The sequence below is a fragment of the Bos javanicus genome, chromosome 5 (assembly GCF_032452875.1).
Source record: "Bos javanicus breed banteng chromosome 5, ARS-OSU_banteng_1.0, whole genome shotgun sequence".
NCBI classification, from domain to species: Eukaryota; Metazoa; Chordata; class Mammalia; order Artiodactyla; family Bovidae; genus Bos; species Bos javanicus.
In genome coordinates, this window is record NC_083872.1 from 111,007,562 (window position 1) to 111,030,354 (window position 22,793).

Below are 22,793 nucleotides of genomic sequence, written 5' to 3' on the forward strand. Positions count from 1 at the left end.
GGGTTCGAGCTTAAGGAACAGATTCAACCTGGAGTCAGGTTTGTTCTTCTCTGTACAGCCTGAACCCCAAGCAGGCTGGAACTTGGAGGTGGGAATGATTTCGGATGCAGTCAGGAGCAAACGGCAGCAACCGGCAACTGGAAGCAAGAACTGCGTTTCCCAGACCAGGAGTCCTAAGCCCTGGACCACAGGAGTCAGCAGGTAAGGCTGAGGTTCCTAGTCTTGCCTGCCTAATCAAGAATGAATTCAGGCAAGGAGGCAGAAGGTAAAGAGTAAAGTAAAAAGTTTATTGAAAAGGAAAAGTACATTCAGAAAGGCACAGGAGAGAGCTCCGAGAGAGATATTAGCAACTTTGGGGAGTTTAAATCCTTTATAATAAATCCTTCATAAAAGGGCAGTTTTCTGAGTCTATGTCTTCCCTCAAGCCAATCACCTTACTTTGTCCTCCCTGGTTAATTTGTCTCAGGACCCTCCCCTGGGGTGCGCACGCCCACCCTAGCCCAGTTGGATCTTGAAGTGAAGGCTTCTGGGAGGAGCAAGACTCATCATGGCCTGGAATTATCCTCTGACTTTTGATTCCAAGGCTTCCCCAGTGGCCCTGGGTTGGGAAGATCTCCTGGTGAAGGAAATGGCAACCCACTCCAGTATTCTCGCCTAGAGAATTCCATGGACAGAGGAGCCTGGCGGGCTACAGTCCATGGGGTCGCTAAGAGTCAGGCTGTTGTAGCCACACATTCCGGGAAGCAAACTCACTCAGAAGGACAATGCAGATAGTGGAGTGCAGTTTATTACACCGGCGGGCCCAAGGCAGAGTCTCCTCTTAGCCAAGGACCCCAACCAGCATCTGTGAAAATCTTTTATACCCTGTGTGTATGTGTCTGAACCCACCACTCCAAATTCCTTGAGACTTACATAAACCAAGGAAAATACAATCCCAGTAACCCCATCATTCACGTGCTATGTGCTCATGTGCTCAAACAGTCAAACAGTTAGCCAATAATCAATAAACCCGAGGTTATACTCCGATAGATACAGAAAAACTTATGGCCTGTCTCGAGGAAGGGGTGATTAGTGTATGTTTTCTCTTAGGCGATGAGTAACCTAGATACGATCTTCAAGGTTCCCCTGTCTGGAGGGGTCTTATCCTTCTGTTGTTTTCATAGGCACTAAACACAGAGTTCAGAGTCCATTGGAAAGGTAGGCGAGCATGATCAGCATGAACAGGCCTAAGATGGAGTCCAGGCCCTATGAATTCCTTCTTCAAGGCAACTAATAATTTTCTACTTTATTTCTTGACTCCAAGGAGAGTTTCTGCGCGTTTGTAGGGTCTCCTCTGTCAGACAGGGTTTTTTCCTTTCATTGTCTTTGCCGTGATTATTCCCTAGAGATAAGAGACAAAGACTGGCTACTAACCCTGTAAATTCCTTAACTGGAGCCCACCTATCTCTTATCTCAAGAAATGCAAGCAGAAGGGTGGCTTATTGTAGATTTCCAACCTGGAGCCCACCTGTCTCCTACCTCATAAGGGCCACACTCCCTCATGGCGTCCATTCATTCAACAGGCAGGTGTAGAGCTAGGCGCAGATTTGGGCTGGGTGAGTGGATAGGGTGGAGAGGGATCCAGTCTGCCCTCCCCCAGTGGGATCGGCTGCGGTCTGCTCTCTTTAGCCAGGGTCTGGCCCATCCCCCTCTTGGGCATCTTTACTTTCTCTTTCCCTTTGCAGTAACGTCAGGTCCTACCCCATGGAGGGGCCTGGCCCCATCAGAGGCTGAGCTCAGCCAAGAGGGAGGGCCCAGGGGAAGGTGGGTCTGAGCCTGAGGAAGCAAAGCACCCCGGGGGCCCTCCCACCCGGGGCCCTCCTCCCACCCCCGTGCCAAACCAGGAAGGAGGGCAGGCTTCCGCAGAGCCGGCCTGGGAGGTCACTCATAGATAAGGGGTTTTTCTACCCGAGAGTCCTGAGAGAGCAAGTGGAGCCCCTGCACTCAAGACAAAGGCCAGGGATGCAACCAGCCTACCGACGCTACAGCCAGATGCCCTGGACCAGGTACTGCTGCCCGCCCGCTCTGTCTACTGGGCCCCCTCTCCCGAGGTCTCTAGGGCTGTGTCTCATCCCTCAGCCTCCTTCTCCCTGAAGTCTCTGCAGCTCCAGCCCCGTTCTTTTTCCCCCTCTGGCACCTTTTCTGAAAGGACCCTCTCCCACTTGGAGTCTTTGCCCTGTTCTGGGGAGGGGGCGCCCACTCTTGCTTCTGAACTGGCCCCTCCCACACCTCCACGTCTCTCTGAGGGTCCTCTGGCCCAGCTCTCAGTCTGAAATGCTGTGGGCCAGTTCTTTTCCCACCTGTGCTGGGCTGCACCCTCTATGAACACTTAGAATTTGGCCAAAGGATGGCTGAAGCAGCTGGTGGACTGTTTACAGCACTCCGATCCATTTTCTCTACTGTTTAGACCACTGTAAGCACAGTGTGAGAATACTTCTCTAAGGCAAGTAGAGACATCCCCTCTTCCGAGGGTACCTCAGCTCTGAGCAGAAAAATAAATGGTTTTATTTACAACCATTGGTTTAAGTAAAACCATTAAATGGTTTACAACCTGGCCACACCTTAGGTGACCACGCTTAACATTTATAACTGTACCACGGGTCTAGAATCGAGGAAAGATCAGGGGAAGTGCTCCTGTTTTAAAAGTGAGTAGGAAAGAAAGCCACATCCAAGGCTTCACACGGCTGCAAGGTCACAGATGGCACAGCTGGAGATGGCCTCGTCTGGTTGGGGCCCGGCTCCATCACTTACTGCTGTGTGACTTGGGTGGGCTACTTGCCCCCGCTGTGTCCCTGCTCCCTCCTCTATAAAATGGGCTTGGTTCCCCTGGGATTTGGGGGAGGAGTCAATGAGTTCAGATACAGAAAACACTTGAAACAGTAGCCTGAACCGGTGAATTTAGGTGTTAATCTCGTTGAAAAACTGAAACAACTATTGATATCATGTATAAAATAGATAACTAATGAGAACGGACTGTATAGCTCAGGGAACGCCACTCGGTGCTCTGTGATGACCTAAATGGGAAGGAAATCCAAAAAAGAAGGGATGCGTGTTTGTGTATAGCTGATTTACTTTGCCCGACCGTAGAAACTAACACGACATTATAAAATAACTTTACTCCAATAAAAATTAACACAAGCAAACAAATGCACAAGTGAAAAGTCAGGAATGAATGGAACTGAAATGTCAAAGGATATTATTTTGTAGTGGAGAGGTTTTTATTATTTTTTATGTTTTACTAATGTTAGGCAGAAAAACTGGAGTGGGGATTAGGGTGCTACAGGAAAGAGCAGAGCCTGGGCCCTAGGGGGAGACGTCACCCACCCTGCTGACCCAGCACCGTCTTCTCTTCCCCAGTCTTCCTGTCTGCCAAAGGCAGCAGGAAATTCCCAAGGCCCAGGAGGGTTGCTGGGAAGCAGAGCACCGAGAGCAGCCAGGGCGTTGTGCTCAGGATACACACACAGCTGGGAGAAATGCCCGGGTCGGGGTGGAGGGGGGCGTTCTCTGCATTTTCTCTTTTCTCTCTTTCGCTCCAGAGACTCCAGCGAACACATGGCACGGTTAGATCCTGAAACCTTCTACTTCCAGTTTCGCAACCTACTCTATGCCAACAGGAGGAACTGCTGCTATATCTGCTACAAGGTGGAAAGAAGGAAATACCACTCACGTGCCTCCTTCGACTGGGGGGTCTTTCATAACCAGGTACAGGCCCCAGGAAACTCTCATCGCATTTATTTGGTGCCTTAGAATTGCAGTGCGGGCAGCTCAGATTTCACGTGCTGCCGGCATTGTGTCCTGCCAGGGGAGGAAAAGCCCGGGAGCAGGGAGTGGATGGCAAACTGCCCTTTTAGGATCCTTGCACAAGTTGTTTTCCCAAAGTTATGACTGGGGGATATAATTACAACTGCCATTCACTGGTTTTCCGACTGTGTTATGTCAGATACTAGGAAAATTCCTTTTGCAGTGCGTCCAGTTTTTATAAAAAATGCAGTTATAGGGACTTCCCTGGCAGTCCAGTGGTGAAGACTCGGTGCTCCCAGTGGGGGCATGGAAAACTAAGATCCCGCAAGCAGTTTGGTGGGGCCTAGATAAATAAAAGAATGCAGATATAGCAGTGATGGGGCTTCCTGGATGGCTCAAGCAGTAAAGAATTTGCCTGCAGTGCAGAAGATGCGGGACAAACGGGTTCTTTCCCGGGGTCGGGAAGATCACCTGGAGAAGGAAATGGCAGCCCACTCCAGTATTCTTGCCTGGAAAAGTGCATGGACAGAGGAGCCTGGTAGGCTACAGTCCTCGGGATTGCAAAGAGCTGGACACGACTGAGCGCACACGCACAGCAGTGATAGTGTCCAATGTCTTTGCAGGGTAATCGTTCAAATCTAGTTCCTGTTTCAAAAACGGGATGAAATTTTAGCCCCCAGATGCTGTCCCTCCATCACAGGTATTACAAAGGTTCATAAGCAAGTTGATATAGTGGAAAAAATTGTAATCAGTCCTATGCCATTTGGGGGCTGTCAGGGAATTCCGTGTCTTCCCATACATTTTCCTAAGTCCTTGGCCTGTGAAGTTTCTACTTGACGCTCCTGGAACCTCATACAAGATGGCAGTTGACATCCCACCAGGCTTTGTTTAGAGTCTGCTGGTGGTGGGTCTCTGAGTTGTCATCAAGCTTGGCCTTTAGCTTCGGAGGAAAGCATGTGGGCTTCCCTGGTGGCTTGGTGGTAAAGAATCCACCTGCCAGTGGAGGAGATGCAAGAGATATGGGTTCCATCCCTGAGTCAGGAAGATCCCCTGGAGAAGGGAATGGCAACCCACTCCAGTGTTCTTGCCTGGGAAATCCCATGGACAGAGGAGCCTGGTGGGCTACAGTCCATGGAGTCACAAAAGAGTCGGAGACGACTCAGTGACTTAACAACAAGGATGTGTTTAGGAAGTCTGGTCTATTGTGTTCCAGTGCCGATCAGACCCTAGTAGCTGCTCTGCTAGTTGGGTCCTCACCTGCCACACCCATTCCACTTCTGTGCCTAGGGCTTGGGATCTCACAGGGGAGACCCACAACCTTCATTCTGCCTGTCCCCCAGCTGGTGAGCACGTGGCCAGGTCTCCTGGATGACCACTGCAGCATCAGCAGTGCCTAATAAGTCCACTGCCCTGCGGCTCCTGGGGCAGCATCTCACCACTCCTGCAAAATGTCCCCCACCTGCCTGCAGCCTTTTCAGAACCTACCTGGGGAAGGCAGCTCTCATGGGCTGGGTTGGGTAGGAGTGTGCGCTGTAGCAATATTACCCCATCAAAATATAATCCGAGTCATACGTGTCATCTGACTTTTTCTACTACCCAGTATTCAAAAGATTAAGAGAAACCGATGAAATTAATATTGATAAGGTATTGGGCAATGCAGTCATCCCTCTGTATGGAGCGGGAGGTTGGTTCCAAGAACCCTGCTAACACCAAAATCTGTGGATACTGAATTCCATATGTAAGATGGCATAGCATTTGCATATAACCTACCCACATTCTCCCATATACTTTAGATCATCTCTAGCTTACTTGTGATATCTGATACAATGTAAATGCTACATAAACATTTGTAAATGCAGTGTCTATGTAAGTGAAAGAGGAGAGTGAAAAAGCTGGCTTAAAACTCAACTTTCAAAAAACTAAGATCATGGCATCCAGTCCCATCAGTTGATGGCAAATAGATGGGGAAAAAGTGGAAACAGTGACAGGTTTTATTTTCCTGGGCTCCCAAACCAATGTGGATGGCGACTGCAGCCAGGAAATTAAAAGATGCTTGCTGCTTGGAAGAAAGCATATGACAAGCCTAGATAGTGTATTAAAAAGCAGACATCTCTTTGCTAACAAAGGTCCATATAGTCAAAGCTATGGTTTTTTTCAGTAGTCATGTACGGATGTGAGAGCTGGATTATAAAAAAGGCTGAGCACCAAAGAACTGATGATTTCGAATTGTGCTGGAGAAGACTCTTGCGAGTCCCTTGGACTGCAAGGAGATCCAACCAGTTATTCCTAAAGGAAATCAAGCCTGAATATTCATTGGAAGGACTGAGGCTGATGCTGAAGCTCCAATACTTTGGCTACCTGATGCAAAGAGCCAACTCACTGGAAAAGACCCTGATGCTGAGAAAGATTGAGGGCAGGAGGAGAAGGGGACAATAGAGGATGAGATGGTTGGATGGCATCATCAACACAATAGACATGAGTCTGAGCAAACTCCAGGAGATGGTGAAGGACAGGGAAGCCTGGAGTACTGTAGTCCATGGGGTCATAAAGAGTCAGACACAACTTAGCGAATGAACAAGATGTTATGTAAATTGTTGCCAGCCGGGCAAATTCAAGTTTTGTCTTTTGAAACTTTCTGGAATTTCCTTTTCTGAATAATTTCAATAGGTGGTTGGTTGAATCCACAGATGAGCAGCCCTCAGATAAGAGAATTGTCTGTGTATCTAAGCTATATACTTATATGAATTTTATAATGCATAACTAATATAAAACTTCATGAGATAGTTTGCATTCTTTTTTGTTCATACTAAGTCACTGAAACGAACTGTGTTTTTTATTTTTAACATTTATTTATTTGGCTGCTCCAGGCAGCATACAGGATCTGTTTTAGTTGCTGCCTGTGGGGTCTAGTTCCCTGACCAGGGATCGAACCCCGGTCCCCTGCATTCAGAGCGTGGAGTCTTAGCCACTGGACCACCAGGGAAATCCCTTAACTGTGTATTTTCACACCTGCCACACAACTCCCTTCACTCGAGCCACACGTCAGATGCTCTGTAGAGGTGTGTGGCTGGTGGGTTCCCTGAGGTGCTGGGCAGCTCTGTGAGCCTCCTAGCAGACAGCACCCAGGGAACCAACCTGGACCCCAGAGGGCATGGCACGAAGCCGGACTCAGGATACTTGTAGAATGAATGCTTGAGAGGATGGATATTGGAATGAATGGATGAGTGGGTGACTGTGGGAAGGGACAAAAGGAAGAAAAGAAGGGAGGGGACAGATGGAAAGAAGGGATAACTAGTAAGCCACCTGCCTCTGGGACACCAGCCCCTGACTCCTCCTCCTGCTGCCACCCGCACGGCCTGCTCTGCCGCCAAGAACAACCGTGCTTTCCTCCTCCGTCTCTCCCAGGTCTATGGTGGGACTCTCTGCCACACCGAACTCCGCTTCCTGTCTTGGTTCCACGCCGAGAAGCTGCGCCCTAACGAGCGTTACCACATCACCTGGTTCATGTCATGGAGCCCCTGCATGAAGTGTGCGAAGGAGGTGGCTGACTTCCTGGGGAGGCACCAGAATGTGACGCTGAGCATCTTCACCGCCCGTCTCTACAAATTCCAGGAGGAGGGGTCCAGGCAGGGGCTGCTCAGGCTGAGCGACCAGGGAGCCCATGTGGACATTATGTCCTACCAAGGTGAGAGCAGAGGGGGCTGGGGGGCTGGGCGAGGGGAGGTATGGGGGGGCACCTAGAATACCTCCCGAGAAAGAGGGGAGTGGGAGGGGAGCCTGGGGAGCGGGGAGGAGGGCCCAGGGCACAGGGAGAGGGTCAGCAGAGGACAGGCCCAGTTCTGACAGCTCTGCTTTCCTCTTTATCTCAGAATTCAAATACTGTTGGAAAAAGTTTGTATACAGTCAGAGAAGGCCCTTCAGGCCTTGGAAGAAACTATACAGAAATTATCAGCGGCTGGTTGAAGAGCTTGAGGACATTCTCGGGTGAGGGCTTCTTTAGCCTCCCCTTTACCCCGACCCACGGCCTCCCCCTCACCTCCGCCCACTGTTACCTCCCTTCTCAGCCTCCTCTTCCCCCCGCCCCGGTCCTGCCGGGCCCCTGCCCTTGAACCTTTCCTCAGTCCTCTCTCCTTTCTTCCCCCAGCGTCTCCCTCTCCCCCAGCAAGGGGGCCCCCGCCTCCTCCCATCTCACGCGCTGACCCAACCTTGTTACTGAACTGAACATAAGTGGGTATGAACATGCATACGTGTGAAAATGAGATTTGAAAAACAACCTTGAAGACTGACTTGACTAATCAGAGAACGAGGATTCCTGATGGGAGTGACTGTATTCGTTCGCTAGGGCGTCAGCAACAAAACTCCGCAGACTTGTTAAGTCACTCTGGTGACTTAACAAGACGCATTAATTTTTCTCACTGTCATGGAGGCTAGAAGTCCAAGACCAAGGTGATGGCAGGCTGGGTTTTCCTGCGGCCTCTCTCCTTGGCCACAGGTGGCTGCCTTCTTGCTGTGTCCTCAGATGGCCTTTCTTCTGTGCGTGACCTCTGGGGAGCCCCTGGTGTCCCTCTGTGTGTCCCAATCTCCTCTGCTTATAAGGACATTGGGGCTTCCCAGCTGGCGCTAGTGGTAAAGAACCTGCCTGCCAATGCAGGAGACGTTGGAGATGCAGGTTCAATCCCTGGGTCAGGAAGATCCCCTGGAGAAGGGCATGGCAACCCATTCCAGTATTCTTGCCTAAAGAATCCTCTGGCCAGAGGAGCCCGGCAGGCTACAGACCACTGGGTTGTAAAGAGTCGGACACGACTGAAGCAACTTAGCACACACAAGGACATCAGTCAGATTGGAGTAAGAGTCACCCTAAGACAGTGGTCCCCAACCTTTTTGGCACCAGGAACCAGTTTCATGGAAGACAATGTTTTTCCACGGACCGGAGGGTTGAGAAGAGGATGCTTTGGGGATGATTCTCACAAAGAGCATGCAACCTAGGTCCCTTGATTGCACAGTCCACAGTAGGGTTTACACTCCTGTATGTGCGAGCTAAGTGGCTTCAGTCATTTCCAATTCTTTGCCACCCCATGGACTGTAGCCCGCCGAGCTCCTCTGTCCATAGCATTCTCCAGGCAAGAATACTGGAGTGGATTGCCAAGCCCTCCTGCAGGAGATCTTCCTGACCCAGGGATTGAACCCGAGTCTCTTCTGGCTCCTGCATTGGCAGGCGGGTTCTTTACCACTAATGCCATCTGGGAAGCCCTATTTGTGCTTCCATGAGAATCTAATGCTGCCCCTGACCTGATGGGAGGCAGAGCTCAGGCAGTAACGTGAGCGATGGGAAGCGGTTGTAAATACAGATAAAGCTTTGCTCACTTGCCCACCGCTCACTTCCTGCTGTGCAGACCCTTTCTAACAGACCACAGACAGGTGCCAGTCCATGGCCCGGAGGCTGGGGACCCCAGCCCTAAGAGCTTGCTCTTAATTCAATCACTGCCTTCAAGGTCCTATCTCAGTTACGGAGTGGGGACTTCAGAATATGGATTTGGAGCTCACAGTTCAGCCCCTACAATGACCAAGGGCATCTCTGAGCTGAGCGGGCGCAGTGACAGCAGGATCCTGGTCCTGTGTGTCTCTCTCCAGGTTATGCCCCACCCCTTGACCCTGACTCGTCTGCTTCCATTCTAGACCTTGGTGCCCCCACAACCCCACCCTCACCCCACCATCACTCTGACATCATCACAGTCCGAGCTCACTCTGCTCATTCCTGGTCCCATTCCCACATTGCTGCCAGCGATGAAGCGCTGAGGATGGTGATGGAGAGTGAGTGGGGGCGGGGGGTAGTTAATGGTTAAGTTTACATTTAAATAGGCCTTTAGGGGAAAAGGTAGGATTGGGCACTTGAGGATTGAGATGATCAGAAATTTTCCCAAAAGCAGAACAGAAAGTGGAAGGGCCTCCAGGAGTCAGGTCAGAGACCACAGCTCGGCTGCTCAAGGTAGATCAGAACGTGAGTGTCTGGCCCTGTGATTGCAGAGCCAGCAGCCACATAAACGGACAGAGGAGGAGGAACTCGGTGGAGATTCCAGAAAGGGTGGCGGGAACGATGGCAAGGGGTAAAGAGAGTAAGCTCCTGATGAGCTGGGTTTCTGGGCCACCAGAGGCACAGGAAGGACCGGCAAGTAGGAAGCTGTTGGTTTGGAATCTGTCATAAAGTCCTCGTGGAGAAGGTCGGGGGTCCCACTCCTCTTGGCATCTGGCATGAATTGTCAGTGGCAGCAGATGCTTGTCCGTTTGCTCTCCCCTCTTGTTTGCACTGCTGCCTGGGGGTCCTGAGCAGAGTCCCGGGGGGTCCCTGGCTGCTTCAGCTCATCTGCCTCGATGCCCTCCCTCTTGGTGTTTCCTTCAAGGAGGGAGGCACAGATGGACACAGCTGTGGATGACACACGTCCTGATTGTCTCCAGCATTGAAAGGGTCCCAGTGGCCAGCTCAAAATGCCCCGCTCCTGGCACGCCTGCATCTCGGCCCATCCCCGGCAGCTCACGGGGATTTCTAGGGCCGGGGCTGGAGGATTGCTGTCATTAGGGAAAGGCCAGCAAAGGGTTTCAGACTTCTTGTCCACCCTTCCTGCTTCTCAGGCCAGGGGTGACTTAGCTCTGAGTCTGACCAACACTTCAGTGTGCAGATCTGATCAGTCTTCCCAGAAGGACCCAGATCATTCTAGACTTTTCCATTGGCTGTGACCCTGGACATTAGGACAAAGGGAGGTAAAGGGGACAGCATTCTTATAGATCCTCTAACTTCCTGCCCAAGGTCTTGTTACCCCCGAGGCCACACCAGGGCCTGTGGGGCAGAAGGGGGTGTGTGCAGGGTCCGAGAGCAGTGAGATGACAAGCTGGGAAAAGTTAACTTAGGAGTTGCATCTGTGTGCAATCTGGACCGGACGTGGCCGCGACTGCTCTAAGACCTCCTCCCTAGGTTTCCCCTTTCCCCAGAGCTACTTTTTCATCTGGAGGTCTTGACATGACAAGGTAAGCAGGCAGCTTACCCTTTCTTTTGTACCCACCCTCCACCCACTCTTTTTAATGGAACAATGGGGAAGCGGGAGGAGGGAGCCAGGCCAGGCTGCCTGGACAGCTTTCCAGTTCTTTCATTTATTTGCTGTGTGACCTCGAGAGACTGTCTTAGCCTCTCTGTGCTAGGACCTCATCTAAAATGTCAGGATAACGATCCTCCCTGCTTGAGGCTGTCGGGGCGCTGGGGTGGCTGATGGTGCACAGATCTGCCCAACACAGGGCTGGAGATGAAGATCTGTAGTGCTGACCCCCAGCCCTCCTTTTCCATCCTGCCCAGAGTCTTGCCAGGGTACTAAATGACAACAAAGTACCAAGCCGGGGTGGGTGGAGAGAGCATCAGCTTGCCCCTCCCCCAGTGGGAGCAGTCTCTGTCCTGCTCTCTACAGCCAGGGTCTGGCCCATCCCTCTTGCTGGCATCTTTACTTTCTCTTTCCCCTTTGCAGTAATGTCGGTCCTGCCCATCCATCAGAGGCTGAGCTCTGCCAAGAGGGAGGGCCCCAGAGAAGGCGGGTCTGAACCGGAGGAATCAAAGCACCCCGGGGCCCTCCCACGCCTGGCGCCAAAACAGGAAGTGGGTGGAGCCTCAGCTGAGATGGCTGGGAGGTTGCTTTCAGATCAGGGACTGTCCTAAAAGCAGGGGTCCTGGGAGTGTCTATGACCGAGGGCTGGGCTGGGTCAGGCCATCCTGGGCAAGGAGCTTGCGTTTGGACTCCCGGAACCAGGTAAGTCAAGAGCCCGGGAGGAGGAAGAGGATGGAGAAAAAGAAAACCAGCCTAGGACCTCCCGCCTCAGCTTCCCCAGGCCAGAAGGGCATCTGCCACTCAGAAAGCTGTCGGGGAACATTCTCAGATAAGGGACTCTCCCAAGGCCAAGGGCAGCCTGCTGAGAGGGAGGTGGAGCCAGAGCGCCCAGTGCCAGGGCAAGCCGAGACTGCCAAGGGGGCTGGAGCCAGGCTGTGGGGACCAGGTATCGATGCCAGTTCTCCTCTCAGCCTCAGGCTCTGCCACCATCCACTCCCAGCCCTGGGTTCTCTCTCTGGCTCCTTCCCTGCAGGGCTCCACTTCTGTTCCTCCTCTTGCCTCAGGCCTCCCAGCCTCACCTCTGCCACAGCCTGTCTGTCTGTGTCCCTGGCCATCTCTGTGTCTGGCCCTGGCCATATCCCATAGACATGGCCCCCAGGTCTTCCTGAAGCTTTTTGTGCACCCTCAATCCTAGACTTTAGGTTCAAGGATGATTGAAACAATGTCTGGAGTCAGCTACAAAAGCATTTTTGTAAAACTTTATTTTAAAGGCACAATTTTGCAAAAGAATACTCTCATTTCTGCTCTGTGGAGGGAAAACTCTCCAAGATAAGAAGATAACTCATTTCCCATGAAGACACTACCAAGTGTGAAAAATTCAATTGATCTTTAAATACTTCTTAAAGGTTGTTTCTGTCACACCTACAGTTTTAGCTAGTCAAGGTCAAGGTGCAACATATGTGCTATGAAGATAAGTCCTCTCGTCTGAAATGTGAAGGGTCTAAGCCTTGAGTTGTCTGGGTGTCCCCAGGACTGGGGAGTTTCCCAGAACACGGGGACTTCAGGGCTAAAATCAGGAAGACTCTGGGCAGATGGGGCAGTGGTTGTCTTAGATGTGCTGCAAATGGGATTTCCCTTCTGATCTGGCCTCCAGTTCCCCTCACCGGGAGTATGAACTTCAGGGGAGGTCAGTGGTGGGTAATGAAGGGTCCCAGTCCAGAGGTGGTCTCTTTAGCAGTTGTTCTCCAAATCCACCTAAAGTTTTACTGATTAACACGAGGCATATTAGGTTTCCATTGATGAGATAGGTTTCCACTGGTGAAATCTGTGGCTTTGCTAATTAGAATAACAGATACCAGAAATGGTTTTTCATTGGTGGAACTGGTGATATTTCAGTGAGTCAGCTGGAAATATGGCAGAGCTTTTCCACCCTTGTAGGCAGAGTGTTGCAACCCGGGGTCTGGGCTATGAGGGTATCCTTGGTTTGGTTCCTGTGCCAGTTCCGATGCTCTGAGGTCACCTGTGTCTGACGCGATGATAGGCCAAGTGACATTACCGTGGGTGGAGAGTCCAAAAGGACGGTGGTCTGAGGCCATCAAGCCTCCCAAGCTTGTTCAGGCTGGCATCTGCTTGGCCTTGGGTGTCCACGTGTGGTGGGGCTCTGGCCAGAGCGTACCCTCATGCACCTCCCTGGGTCTGGCAGGAAGGCTCCTGGTTGTATCCACCTGCTTCAATTTGTGCAGAGCCAGCAGCATTTATTGAAAAAAAATGGGATTTCTTGAAATCCCATGAACAGAGGAGCCTGGCAGGCTACAGTCTACGGGGTCACAAAGAGTCAGATACGACTTAGTGACCAAACAACTACGAAGCCCTGGGGGTGTCTGGTCTACAACTCATCTCCTCTGGCCTCAGGCACCCTGATCAGATTCTGATCAAGATACGGATGCTTGAGGAGTGTGGGGTTAATGGATGAGTGAGTGAGTGAAGGAATACCTAATGAAGGAAAGAAGGAGGTTCTTTCCTTGTGCTGTGGGCAAGCTCACATACTAGAACCTCATGGTTCTGCATTTCCACGTGGGCTGGGCCACTTTGCAATGTATTACATGAAGGAAAGCAAGGTACAAAACGAAATACTTTACAGAGTACAAGCATAATGGGCGGGGGAGAAAAAGCTAAGTGAGTGCTTCCACCAAAGGTGTCTGTTGCAACACACCCTTGGTGACAGCAGTTTTTCCTGGTCATGTACCTCTGTGCTCTTTGTACAGACTAAAGTGTGATACACACACCTCAGCCAGGAGCACAAAGAGTTAACGGACAAACACCAGCTTCCATCCCCCCATCCCCCAAAGAGAAAGGGTTCTGACATTAGACATGGGATTGAGGTGCTTGTGGGACCTACACAGAGGGGTCTGGAGCTCAGGACAAAGATGTGAGAGCCGAGGAAGGACATGCCGTGTTCAGTTCTCGGGGTGCCCCCGCCCTACCCTAGCCCAGGCATCCTGCCTGCAGTGTCCTCTAGCGTGGGCTGGAGTGGGGGGGGGTCTCTTTCAGGCCAGAGGTGGGAGGTGGTCTCTGAGGTGGGAGAACTCACCCTCTTCCGTCTCCCTCCCCGGTCCCCCTGGTCAGCCAAGAAGGAAGAGACCCTCCCATACCTCCCCTTAAGGGCCCAGGCGAGCCCAAGGAATTGGGTTCAGAATGTAACCCAGCCTAGGGTGGCAACAGAGAAAGAACGCTCTCTGCATCTTGGATTTTCTCCTTCCTTGTTGCACAGAAACACGATGAATCTGCTAAGAGAAGTTCTGTTCAAGCAGCAGTTTGGCAACCAGCCCCGGGTCCCAGCACCTTACTACCGGAGGAAGACCTACCTGTGCTACCAGCTGAAGCAGCGTAATGACTTGACGCTTGACAGAGGCTGCTTCCGCAACAAGGTGCCAGACGGGTCCTCTGGGTACAGGGCCGGAAGGGGCTAACCTCATCCATGCAGGGGAAATCGCGAGACTCAGCAGAGTCTGAGTTAACCCAGCTTCCCAGGAACTCTCCACCTTCTTCCCCATCCCAGGCCACCACAGAAGGCCTTCCTTCCAGCACAAAGTCTTCCTGCTCCTCTTTGAGAAGTTCATGTTTTCTCATCCTCCAGGTCTCAGCTCAGTCATCACTCCGGGAAGCCAAGCGCTCTTCCAAGGACTGAGCACCTAACCTCACCTGCAAGATCTCCATCACATTTCTGCCTTTCTGCTCATCTTTCTACCTGTCTGTTCTTCCTCTCTTCCTCCCTGACCTGCTCCTTGGTACTACCCTCAGGTTCAAACATCTCCAGACAACCTCCTGATTGTGTCCAAACACCAGCTCACACTCTACCTGGTGGCTCAGTGGTAAAGAATCCACCTGCCAATACAGGAGATGCGGGTTTGATCCCTGGGTTGGGGAGATCCCCTGGAGAAGAGAATGGCAACCCACTCCAGTATCCTTGCCTGGGAAATCCCATGGACAGAGGTGACTGGTAGGCTATAGTCCATGGGGTCACAAAGAGTTAGACACGACTTAGTGACTAAATAACTACGAAGCCCTGGGGGTGTCTGGTCTACAACCCGTCTCCTCTGGCCACAAGGACCCTGATCAGATTCCGGTCAAGATACAGATGTGTGGAATTAATGGATGAGTGAGTGAGTGAAGGAATACACAATGAACAAAAGGAGGTTCTTTCTTTGTGGTATAGGCAAGCTCACATCCTAGAAAGTTCACAGGATAGAGCCCCTCATCCCCAACTTCACCCTCCATGTGTGACCTCTGGCCTCTGCCTTCTAACCAGCCCTTCCTGCTCTCTGTCTTATACCCTCTCCAGAAGCAGCGGCATGCAGAAATTCGCTTTATTGACAAGATCAACTCACTGGATCTGAACCCGAGCCAGAGCTACAAAATCATCTGCTATATCACATGGAGCCCTTGCCCGAACTGTGCCAATGAGCTGGTCAATTTCATCACCAGGAATAACCACCTGAAACTGGAGATCTTTGCCTCCCGCCTGTACTTCCACTGGATCAAGTCATTTAAGATGGGGCTGCAGGATCTGCAGAACGCTGGGATCTCAGTGGCTGTCATGACCCACACAGGTAGGAAGAGAGACAGAGCTGTCAGTGCCCTGGAGGTTCTGCAAGTTCCAGGAGCGAAAGCCACTGCGTGGGAGTGGGAGAAGAGGGGAGGCTGGGCAGGAAGGACGCAGGCCCAGTTGGGACTCAAGGGGTGATACCACCTGGAGGGGAAATTCCAGGGACAGGAATAGAAAGAAGGGGGAAGGAAGGAGGAAACCTGCTCCTCTGCCCTCAGGGCCTGACTCTGCTTCTCTCTCTCATATCTCAAGAGTTTGAAGACTGCTGGGAACAGTTTGTGGACAACCAGTCAAGGCCCTTCCAGCCCTGGGACAAGCTGGAGCAATACAGTGCGAGCATAAGACGAAGGCTCCAGAGGATCCTAACGGTGAGAAGCCAGCCCCAAAGCAGGTCCCCGGCCTCTCCCCGACTCCCTCGCCAGCTTCAGCCTCCCCACTTCTATCATCTGTCCTCTGCTTGCTGTCTCCCACCCCCCACTCCCTTCTCTTTTCTCATGACACCTCCTTTTGGCTCCCTCTCCCAGGCGTTTGCAGTTCCTTCCATGTCTCTCTTGATAGATCCTTTTTGTTTGTTTGCTTCAGGTCTTCTTTGTGGCTTCCCTGATGGCTCAGATAGTAAAGAATCTGCCTGCAATGCAGGAGATCTGGATGTGATCCCTGGGTCAGGAAGATCCCCTGGAGAAGGGAATGGCTAGCCACTCCCATGTTTTTGCCTGGAGAAGTCCATGGACAGAGGAGCCTGGCGGGCTACTGTAGACTATAGTCCACGGGGCCACAAAGAGTCGGACACGACCGAGTGACTGACACTTCTTTGTGGCACACAGCCTCTTAGATGCCCTGCAGCATGTGGGATATTAGTTCCTCTACCAGGGTTCGAACTTGAGTCCCCTACATTGGAATGCAGACTCTTTATCACTGGACCACCAGGGAAGCCCCTTAATAAATTCTCCTTAGCTCTCTGTTTCCCTCCAGGCCTCCAGGGCGCACTTGACTCAGTTCTTTTCCTTTGCATTTCTAGTCCCTGCGTTTTCAGCATCACCTCTCCTCCCCTACCTCCCTCACAGTTTCCTGCCAATCAAAGCTTTCTCATTCCTCTCTCAACAGGCCCCAATTTAGAAAAGATCTTCAGAGGCTTGAGCATCAGACTCTCATCCCTTTGTCATTACGGAGTGACTCAAGATGACAGTTCCTGGGGCATCCCAATGCTTCATGAACTGCTGACTCTCAGGATCGAGGAACAAGCTCCACAGGCAAGCCGGACCCTTGCCCAAGTCCAGAGATCTTTCTTCTGTTTTCTAAGTGGGAAAATTTTTTTTAATTGAAAAAAATAATAATAAAGACAATTTGAAAGTCTGTAAAACTTTACTTTCTAAAAGGGTTACGTAAGGATTAGTCTTTCCTTCATTAAACGATGAGTACAAAGAACTTTAGTGCTACAGCTCTAAGGAAAAATTTGCTTTAGAATTCCTAGTAGAGTCTGGAATAGTGGGATCATTTTGTGATTCAACTATGCTCTATTCCTTCTCTGTATCTAACATTTGCCTAAATAAATAAGATAAGGACTTCCCTGGTGGTCCAGTGGCTAAGACTCCTTGCTCCGAATGCAAGGGGCCAGGGTTTGAGCCCTGGTCAGGGGACAATGAGATCCCACATGCCACAACTAAAGATCCTGCAAGCCGAAACCAAAAGACCCCATATGTTACAACTATGACCTGGCACAGCCAAGTAAAACAATAAACCAAATATTGTTAATAAGCAAAGTAAAACTTTATTGCATGAAGTTGACCACAGCCTTGACTGGGGAAAGAACAGACTTGAAACTGTTTTCCGGTGTTCTTGGTTGAAGCAACAGGCATTCCTGGAATGCTGAAATTCCTGAAACAGAAAAAACATTTAATAGAAAGATGTTGGATGGTTCACGGAATCTCTAGGAAGGACGAGGAACTAGATTTGAAGGCTTCACTGCCAGGAAGCCTCCAAACTATGCTGCTAGCTGGTCTAGTGGCCAGGACTGCTGGTGATGGCATGCTTCACCCACAGCAGCTGGATACTAACAAAGAATCCCTGCTTCGACTCCCCCCCCTGCCAACAGTCCCATCAGGATGGAGGAAAGGGACAGGAAACAGTTAAAATAAATAATGAACACAGCATAAGATGAGAAGAGTAAAATCTAATGTATTACACTGAATGTGAACAGAGGGGCTTCCGTGGTGGCTCAGGTGGTCAAGAATTTGCCCGTAATGCAGGAGACCTGGGTTCGATTCCTGAGTTGGGAAGATCCCCTGAAGAAGGGAATGGCAACCTGCTTCCAGTATTCTTGCCTAGAAAATTCCATGGATAGAGGAGACTGGTGGGCTACAGTCAATGGGGTCCCAAAGAATTGGACACAATTGAGCGACTAACACAACACAAAATGTGAACAGAATAAATATTTCCACACCGCTTACAAAAAAAAAATACTTTTTAAGTGATAGAGCTTGGAAATAAAGGGATGAACAAAGAGACAAAGGGATGAACAAAAAGATATCAGGCAAATTAAATTTTATACAATTAAAAATTTTAAAAAATAACAGCTAAAAAAGAAAGCTGAGTGCCAAAGAACTGATGCTTTTGAACTGTGGTATTGGAGAAGACTCTTGAGAATCCCTTGGACTGCAAGGAAATCCAATCAGTCAATCCTAAAGGAAATCAGTCCTGAATATTCATTGGAAGGACTAATGCTGAAACTCTAATACTTTGGCCATCTGATGCAAAGAACTGACTCACTGGAAAAGACCCTGATGCTGGGAAAGATTGAAGGCAGGAGGAGAAGGGGATGACAGAGGATGAGGTGGCTGGATGGCATCACTGATGCAATGGACATGAGTTTGAGTAAGTTCCAGGAGTTGGTGATGGACAGGGAAGCCTGGCATGCTGCAGTCCCAGTGGAGAAATATCTCCAGAAAGAATGAAGAGACGGAGCCAAAGCAAAAACAACATGGAGATGGCAAGAGTGAACATTGACATTTTAGGAATCAGTGAATTAAAATGGACTGGAATGGGTGAATTTAACTCAGATGACCATTATATCTACTACTGTGGGCAAGAATCCCTTAGAAGAAATGGAGTAGCCATATAGTCAACAAAAGAGTCTGAAATGCAGTACTTGGATGCAATCTCAAAAACGACAGAATGATCTCTGTTCATTTCCAAGGCAAATCATTCAATATCACAGTAATCCAAGTCTATGCCCAGACCAGTAATGCTGAAGAAGCTGAAGTTGAAAGGTTCTATGAAGACCTATAAGACCTTCTAGAATTAACACCCAAAAAAGATGTCCTTTTCCTTATAGGGGACTGGAATGCAAAAGTAGGAAATCAAGAAACACCTGAAGTAACAGGCAAATTTGGCCTTGGAGTACAGAATGAAGCAGGGCAAAGGCTAATAGAGTTTTGCCAAGAGAATGCACTGGTCACAGCAATCACCCTCTTCCAACAACACAAGAGAAGACTCTACACATGGACATCACCAGATGGTCAACACCAAAATCAGATTGATTATATTCTTTGCAGCCAAAGATGGAGAAGCTCTATACAGTCAGCAAAAACAAGACCGGGAGCTGACTGTGGCTCAGATCGTGAACTCCTTATTGCCAAATTTGGACTTAAATTGAAGGGAAAACCACTAGACCATTCAGGTGTGACCTAAATCAAATCCCTAATGATTATACAGTGGAAGTGAGAAATAGATTTAAGGGACTAGATCTGATAGAGTCCCTGATGAACTATGGATGGAGGTTCACGACATTGTACAGGAGACAGGGATCAAGACCATCCCCAAGAAAAAGAAATGCAAAAAAGCAAAATGGCTGTCCGAGGAGGCCTTACAAATAGCTGTGAAAAGAAGAGAAGCAAAAAGTAAAGGAGAAAAGGAAAGATATACCCATTTGAATGCAGAGTTCCAAAGAATGGCAAGGAGAGATATGAAAGCCTTCCTCAGTGATCAATGCAAAGAAATAGAGGAAAACAATAGAATGGGAAAGACTAGAGATCTCTTCAAAAAAATTAGAGATACCAAGGGAACATTTCATACAAAGATGGGCACAATAAAGGACAGAAATTGTAGGGACCTAACAGAAGCAGAAGATATTAAGAAGAGCTGGCAAGAATACACAGAAGAACTGTACAGAAAAGATCTTTATGACCCAGATAATCATGATGGTGGAAACACTCACCTAGAGCCTGACATCCTGGAATGTAAAGTCAAGTAGACCTAAGCTAGTGGAGGTGATGGAATTCCAGTTGAGCTGTTTTTAATCCTAAAAGATAGTGCTGTGAAAGTGCTGCACTCAAGATGCCAGCAAATTTGGAAAACTCAGCAGAGGCCACAGGACTGGAAAAGGTCAGTTTTCATTCCAGTCCCTAAGAAAGGCAATGCCAAAGAATGCTCAAAGTACTGCATAATTGCACTCATGTCAGTTCAGTTCAGTTGCTCATTTGTCTCTGACTCTTTGCGACCCCATGAACCACAGCACGCCAGGCCTCCCTGTCCACCACTGACTCCTGGAGTTTACGCAAACTCATGTCCATTGAGTCAGTGATGCCATCCAGCCATCTCATTCTCTGTCACCTCCTTCTCCTCCTGCCCCCAATCCCTCCCAGCATCAGAGTCTTTTCCAATGAGTCAGTTCTTTGCATCAGGTGGCCAAAGTATTGGAGTTTCAGATTCAACATCAGTCCTTCTAATGAACACCCAGGACTGATCTCCTTTAGGATGGACTGGTTGGATCTCCTTGCAGTCCAAGGGACTCTCAAGAGTCTTCTCCAACACCACAGCTCAAAAGCATCAATTCTTCGGGCTTTCTTTATAGTCCAGCTCTCACATCCATACATGACTACTGGAAAAACCATAGCCTTGACTAGACAGACCTTTGTTGACAAAGTAATGTCTCTGCTTTTTAATATGCTGTCTAGGTTGGTCATAACTTTCCTTCCAAGGAGTAAGCGTCTTTTAATTTCATGGCTGCAGTCACCATCTGCAGTGATTTTGGAGCCCAGAAAAATAAAGTCTGACACTGTTTCCACTGTTTCCCCATCTATCTGCCATGAAGTGATGGGACCAGATGCCACGATCTTAGTTTTCTGAATGTTGAGCTTTACGCCAACTTTTTCACTCTCCTCTTTCACTTTCATCAAGAGGCTTTTGAGTTCCTCTTCACTTTCTGCCATAAGAGTGGTGTCATCTGCATATCTGAGGTTATTGGTATTTCTCCCGGCAATCTTGATTCCAGCTTGTGCTTCCTCCAGCCCAGCATTTCTCATGATGTACTCTGCATATAAGTTAAATAAGCAGGGTGACAATATGCAGCCTTGACGTACTCCTTTTCCTATTTGGAACCAGTCTGTTGTTCCATGTCCAGTTCTAACTGTTGCTTCCTGACCTGCGTATAGGTTTCTCAAGAGACAGGTCAGGTGGTCTGGTATTCCCGTCTCTTTCAGAATTTTCCAGTGCAGGGGCCCAGGTCTTGGTCCCTGGTCAGGGAACCGGTTTCCACAGGCTGCAACTAAAGATCCCACGTGCTGCAGCTAAGACTCAATGCAGCCAAAGAAATATTTTTTTAAAAAAAGAAACAGAAATTAAGGAAGCAATCCCATTTACCATCACATCAAAAAGAATAAAATACTTAGGAATGAATCTACCTAAGGATGCAAAAGACAGATACTTGGAAAACTGTAAGACACTGATTGAAGCTGAAACTCCAATACTTTGGCCACCTGATTTGGAGAGCTGACTCATTGGAAAAGACCCTGATGCTGGGAAAGATTGAGGGCAGGAGGAGGAGGGGATGACAGAGGATGAGATGGTTGGATGGCATCACCGACTCAATGGACATGAGTTTGGGTAAACTCTGGGAGTTGGTGATGGACAGGGAGGCCTGGCGTGCTGCTATCCATGGGGTCACAAAGAGTCAGACACAACGGAGCAACTGAACTGAACTGAAGACACTGGTGAAAGAAACTGAAGATGACACAGATGGAAAGATATACAGTGTTCTTAGTAATATTGTTAAAATGAGCACGCTACTCAAGGCAATCTACAGATTCAAAGCAATCACTATCAAAAACCATACGCATTTTTTTTATAGAAATGCAATGAATAGTTTTAAAATTTGTGTGGAAATACAACAGACTCTGAATAGCCCAAACAAGAGTCTGCCTTCCAATGCAGGGTTCAATCCTTGGTCAGGGAACTAAGATCCTACATGCCTTGGGGCAACTAAGCCAGCACAGCAACTCAAGAAGTCAGTGAGTCTGCATTCACTGCAGCCTGCGCTCCACAACTACAGAAGGCCTTGCACTGCAACAAGAGATGCCTGAGTGCCACCACAAAAACCCAGTACAGTCAAAATTCAGAGAAAAAAGACAGAGAGAAACAAAAGCTTTTAATAATAAATGTGAAATATGTATGCACCAAGTTGAGCAGTATCCGCCCAAATTAATACTCTTCCCAGGACCTCAGAATATTGTCCTTATTTGGAAATAGAGTCATTGCAGAGATAATTATGTATGGTCAGATCACACCAAAGCAGGGTGGACCCTTCATCTAACACGACTGGTAGTCCTTTAGGAAGAGGAAAGACACAGATTCGCATGGAGAATTTCATGTGGGGACAGAAGTGGAGGCTGGAGTAATGATCTACAAGCCCAGGAATGCCAAGGGGTATCAGCACAGCACGAGAAAAAGGTCCCACCTGGAGAAGCCATGGGAAGGAGTCTTCCCTAGCGTCTTCATCGGATTCTTTACCCCTGCGCCGCCTGGGAAGCCCAGTCACTAGCTCATCAGACCACTATTTGTAGACACTTACATCGGACTGGTTTCCAAGGCTGCCACAAAAAAGTACCGCCAATGGGGTGACTTTGAGCAACAGAAATGTATCCTTTTACACTTCTGGAGAGCAGAAGTCTGGAATCAAGGTGTGGGCACAAATTAGTGATAACTAATTTAGAAATATTTGTGTGTGTCTGGTATGGGGATGCTATTCACAACTGTGATAAAATTTATGGAATGCCTAGCGTGAGTCTGAAGATGAGATATGTGGTGGTTTAGCTGCTAAGTCGGCTCTGACTCTTGTGACTCCATGCACTGTAATCTGCCAGGCTCCTCTTCCCAGGCAAGAAGGCTGCAGTGGGTTGCCATTTCCTATTCCAGCAGATCTTCCCGACTCAGGGATGGAACCCTCGTCTTCTGCATTGCAACTGGATTCTCTACTGCTGAGCCACCAGGGAAACCCAAGAAGAAATATGTACACTTTATGAACAGAATTGCAACAATATAATAAAGGA

At 49.3% G+C, this 22,793-nt stretch overlaps 1 protein-coding gene across 1 annotated transcript; it reads left to right on the forward strand.

Annotated features, from left to right (window-relative positions):
- The first annotated feature begins 1,895 nt into the window (after window positions 1-1,895).
- On the forward strand, window positions 1,896-17,037 carry LOC133248397 (DNA dC->dU-editing enzyme APOBEC-3-like). The gene is made up of 8 exons (XM_061418562.1): window positions 1,896-2,045; window positions 3,576-3,741; window positions 7,186-7,465; window positions 7,650-7,764; window positions 14,137-14,293; window positions 15,208-15,475; window positions 15,724-15,839; window positions 16,576-17,037. Exons 1-8 carry the CDS (start codon window positions 2,002-2,004, stop codon window positions 16,585-16,587), a joined length of 1,158 nt encoding a protein of 385 aa, XP_061274546.1. The 5' UTR covers window positions 1,896-2,001; the 3' UTR covers window positions 16,588-17,037.
- The last annotated feature ends 5,756 nt before the right edge of the window (window positions 17,038-22,793 follow it).

What these genes read in the sequence shown, in the direction of transcription:
- LOC133248397 (XM_061418562.1), top strand. Translation starts at nt 2,002, where the DNA reads ATGCAACCAGCCTACCGACGCTACAGCCAGATGCCCTGGACCAG. An exon ending in GGGGGGTCTTTCATAACCAG is followed by an intron (nt 3,742 to 7,185) that starts GTACAGGCCCCA and finishes CGTCTCTCCCAG; the next exon opens with GTCTATGGTGGGACTCTCTG. An exon ending in GGCTGTCATGACCCACACAG is followed by an intron (nt 15,476 to 15,723) that starts GTAGGAAGAGAG and finishes TCATATCTCAAG; the next exon opens with AGTTTGAAGACTGCTGGGAA.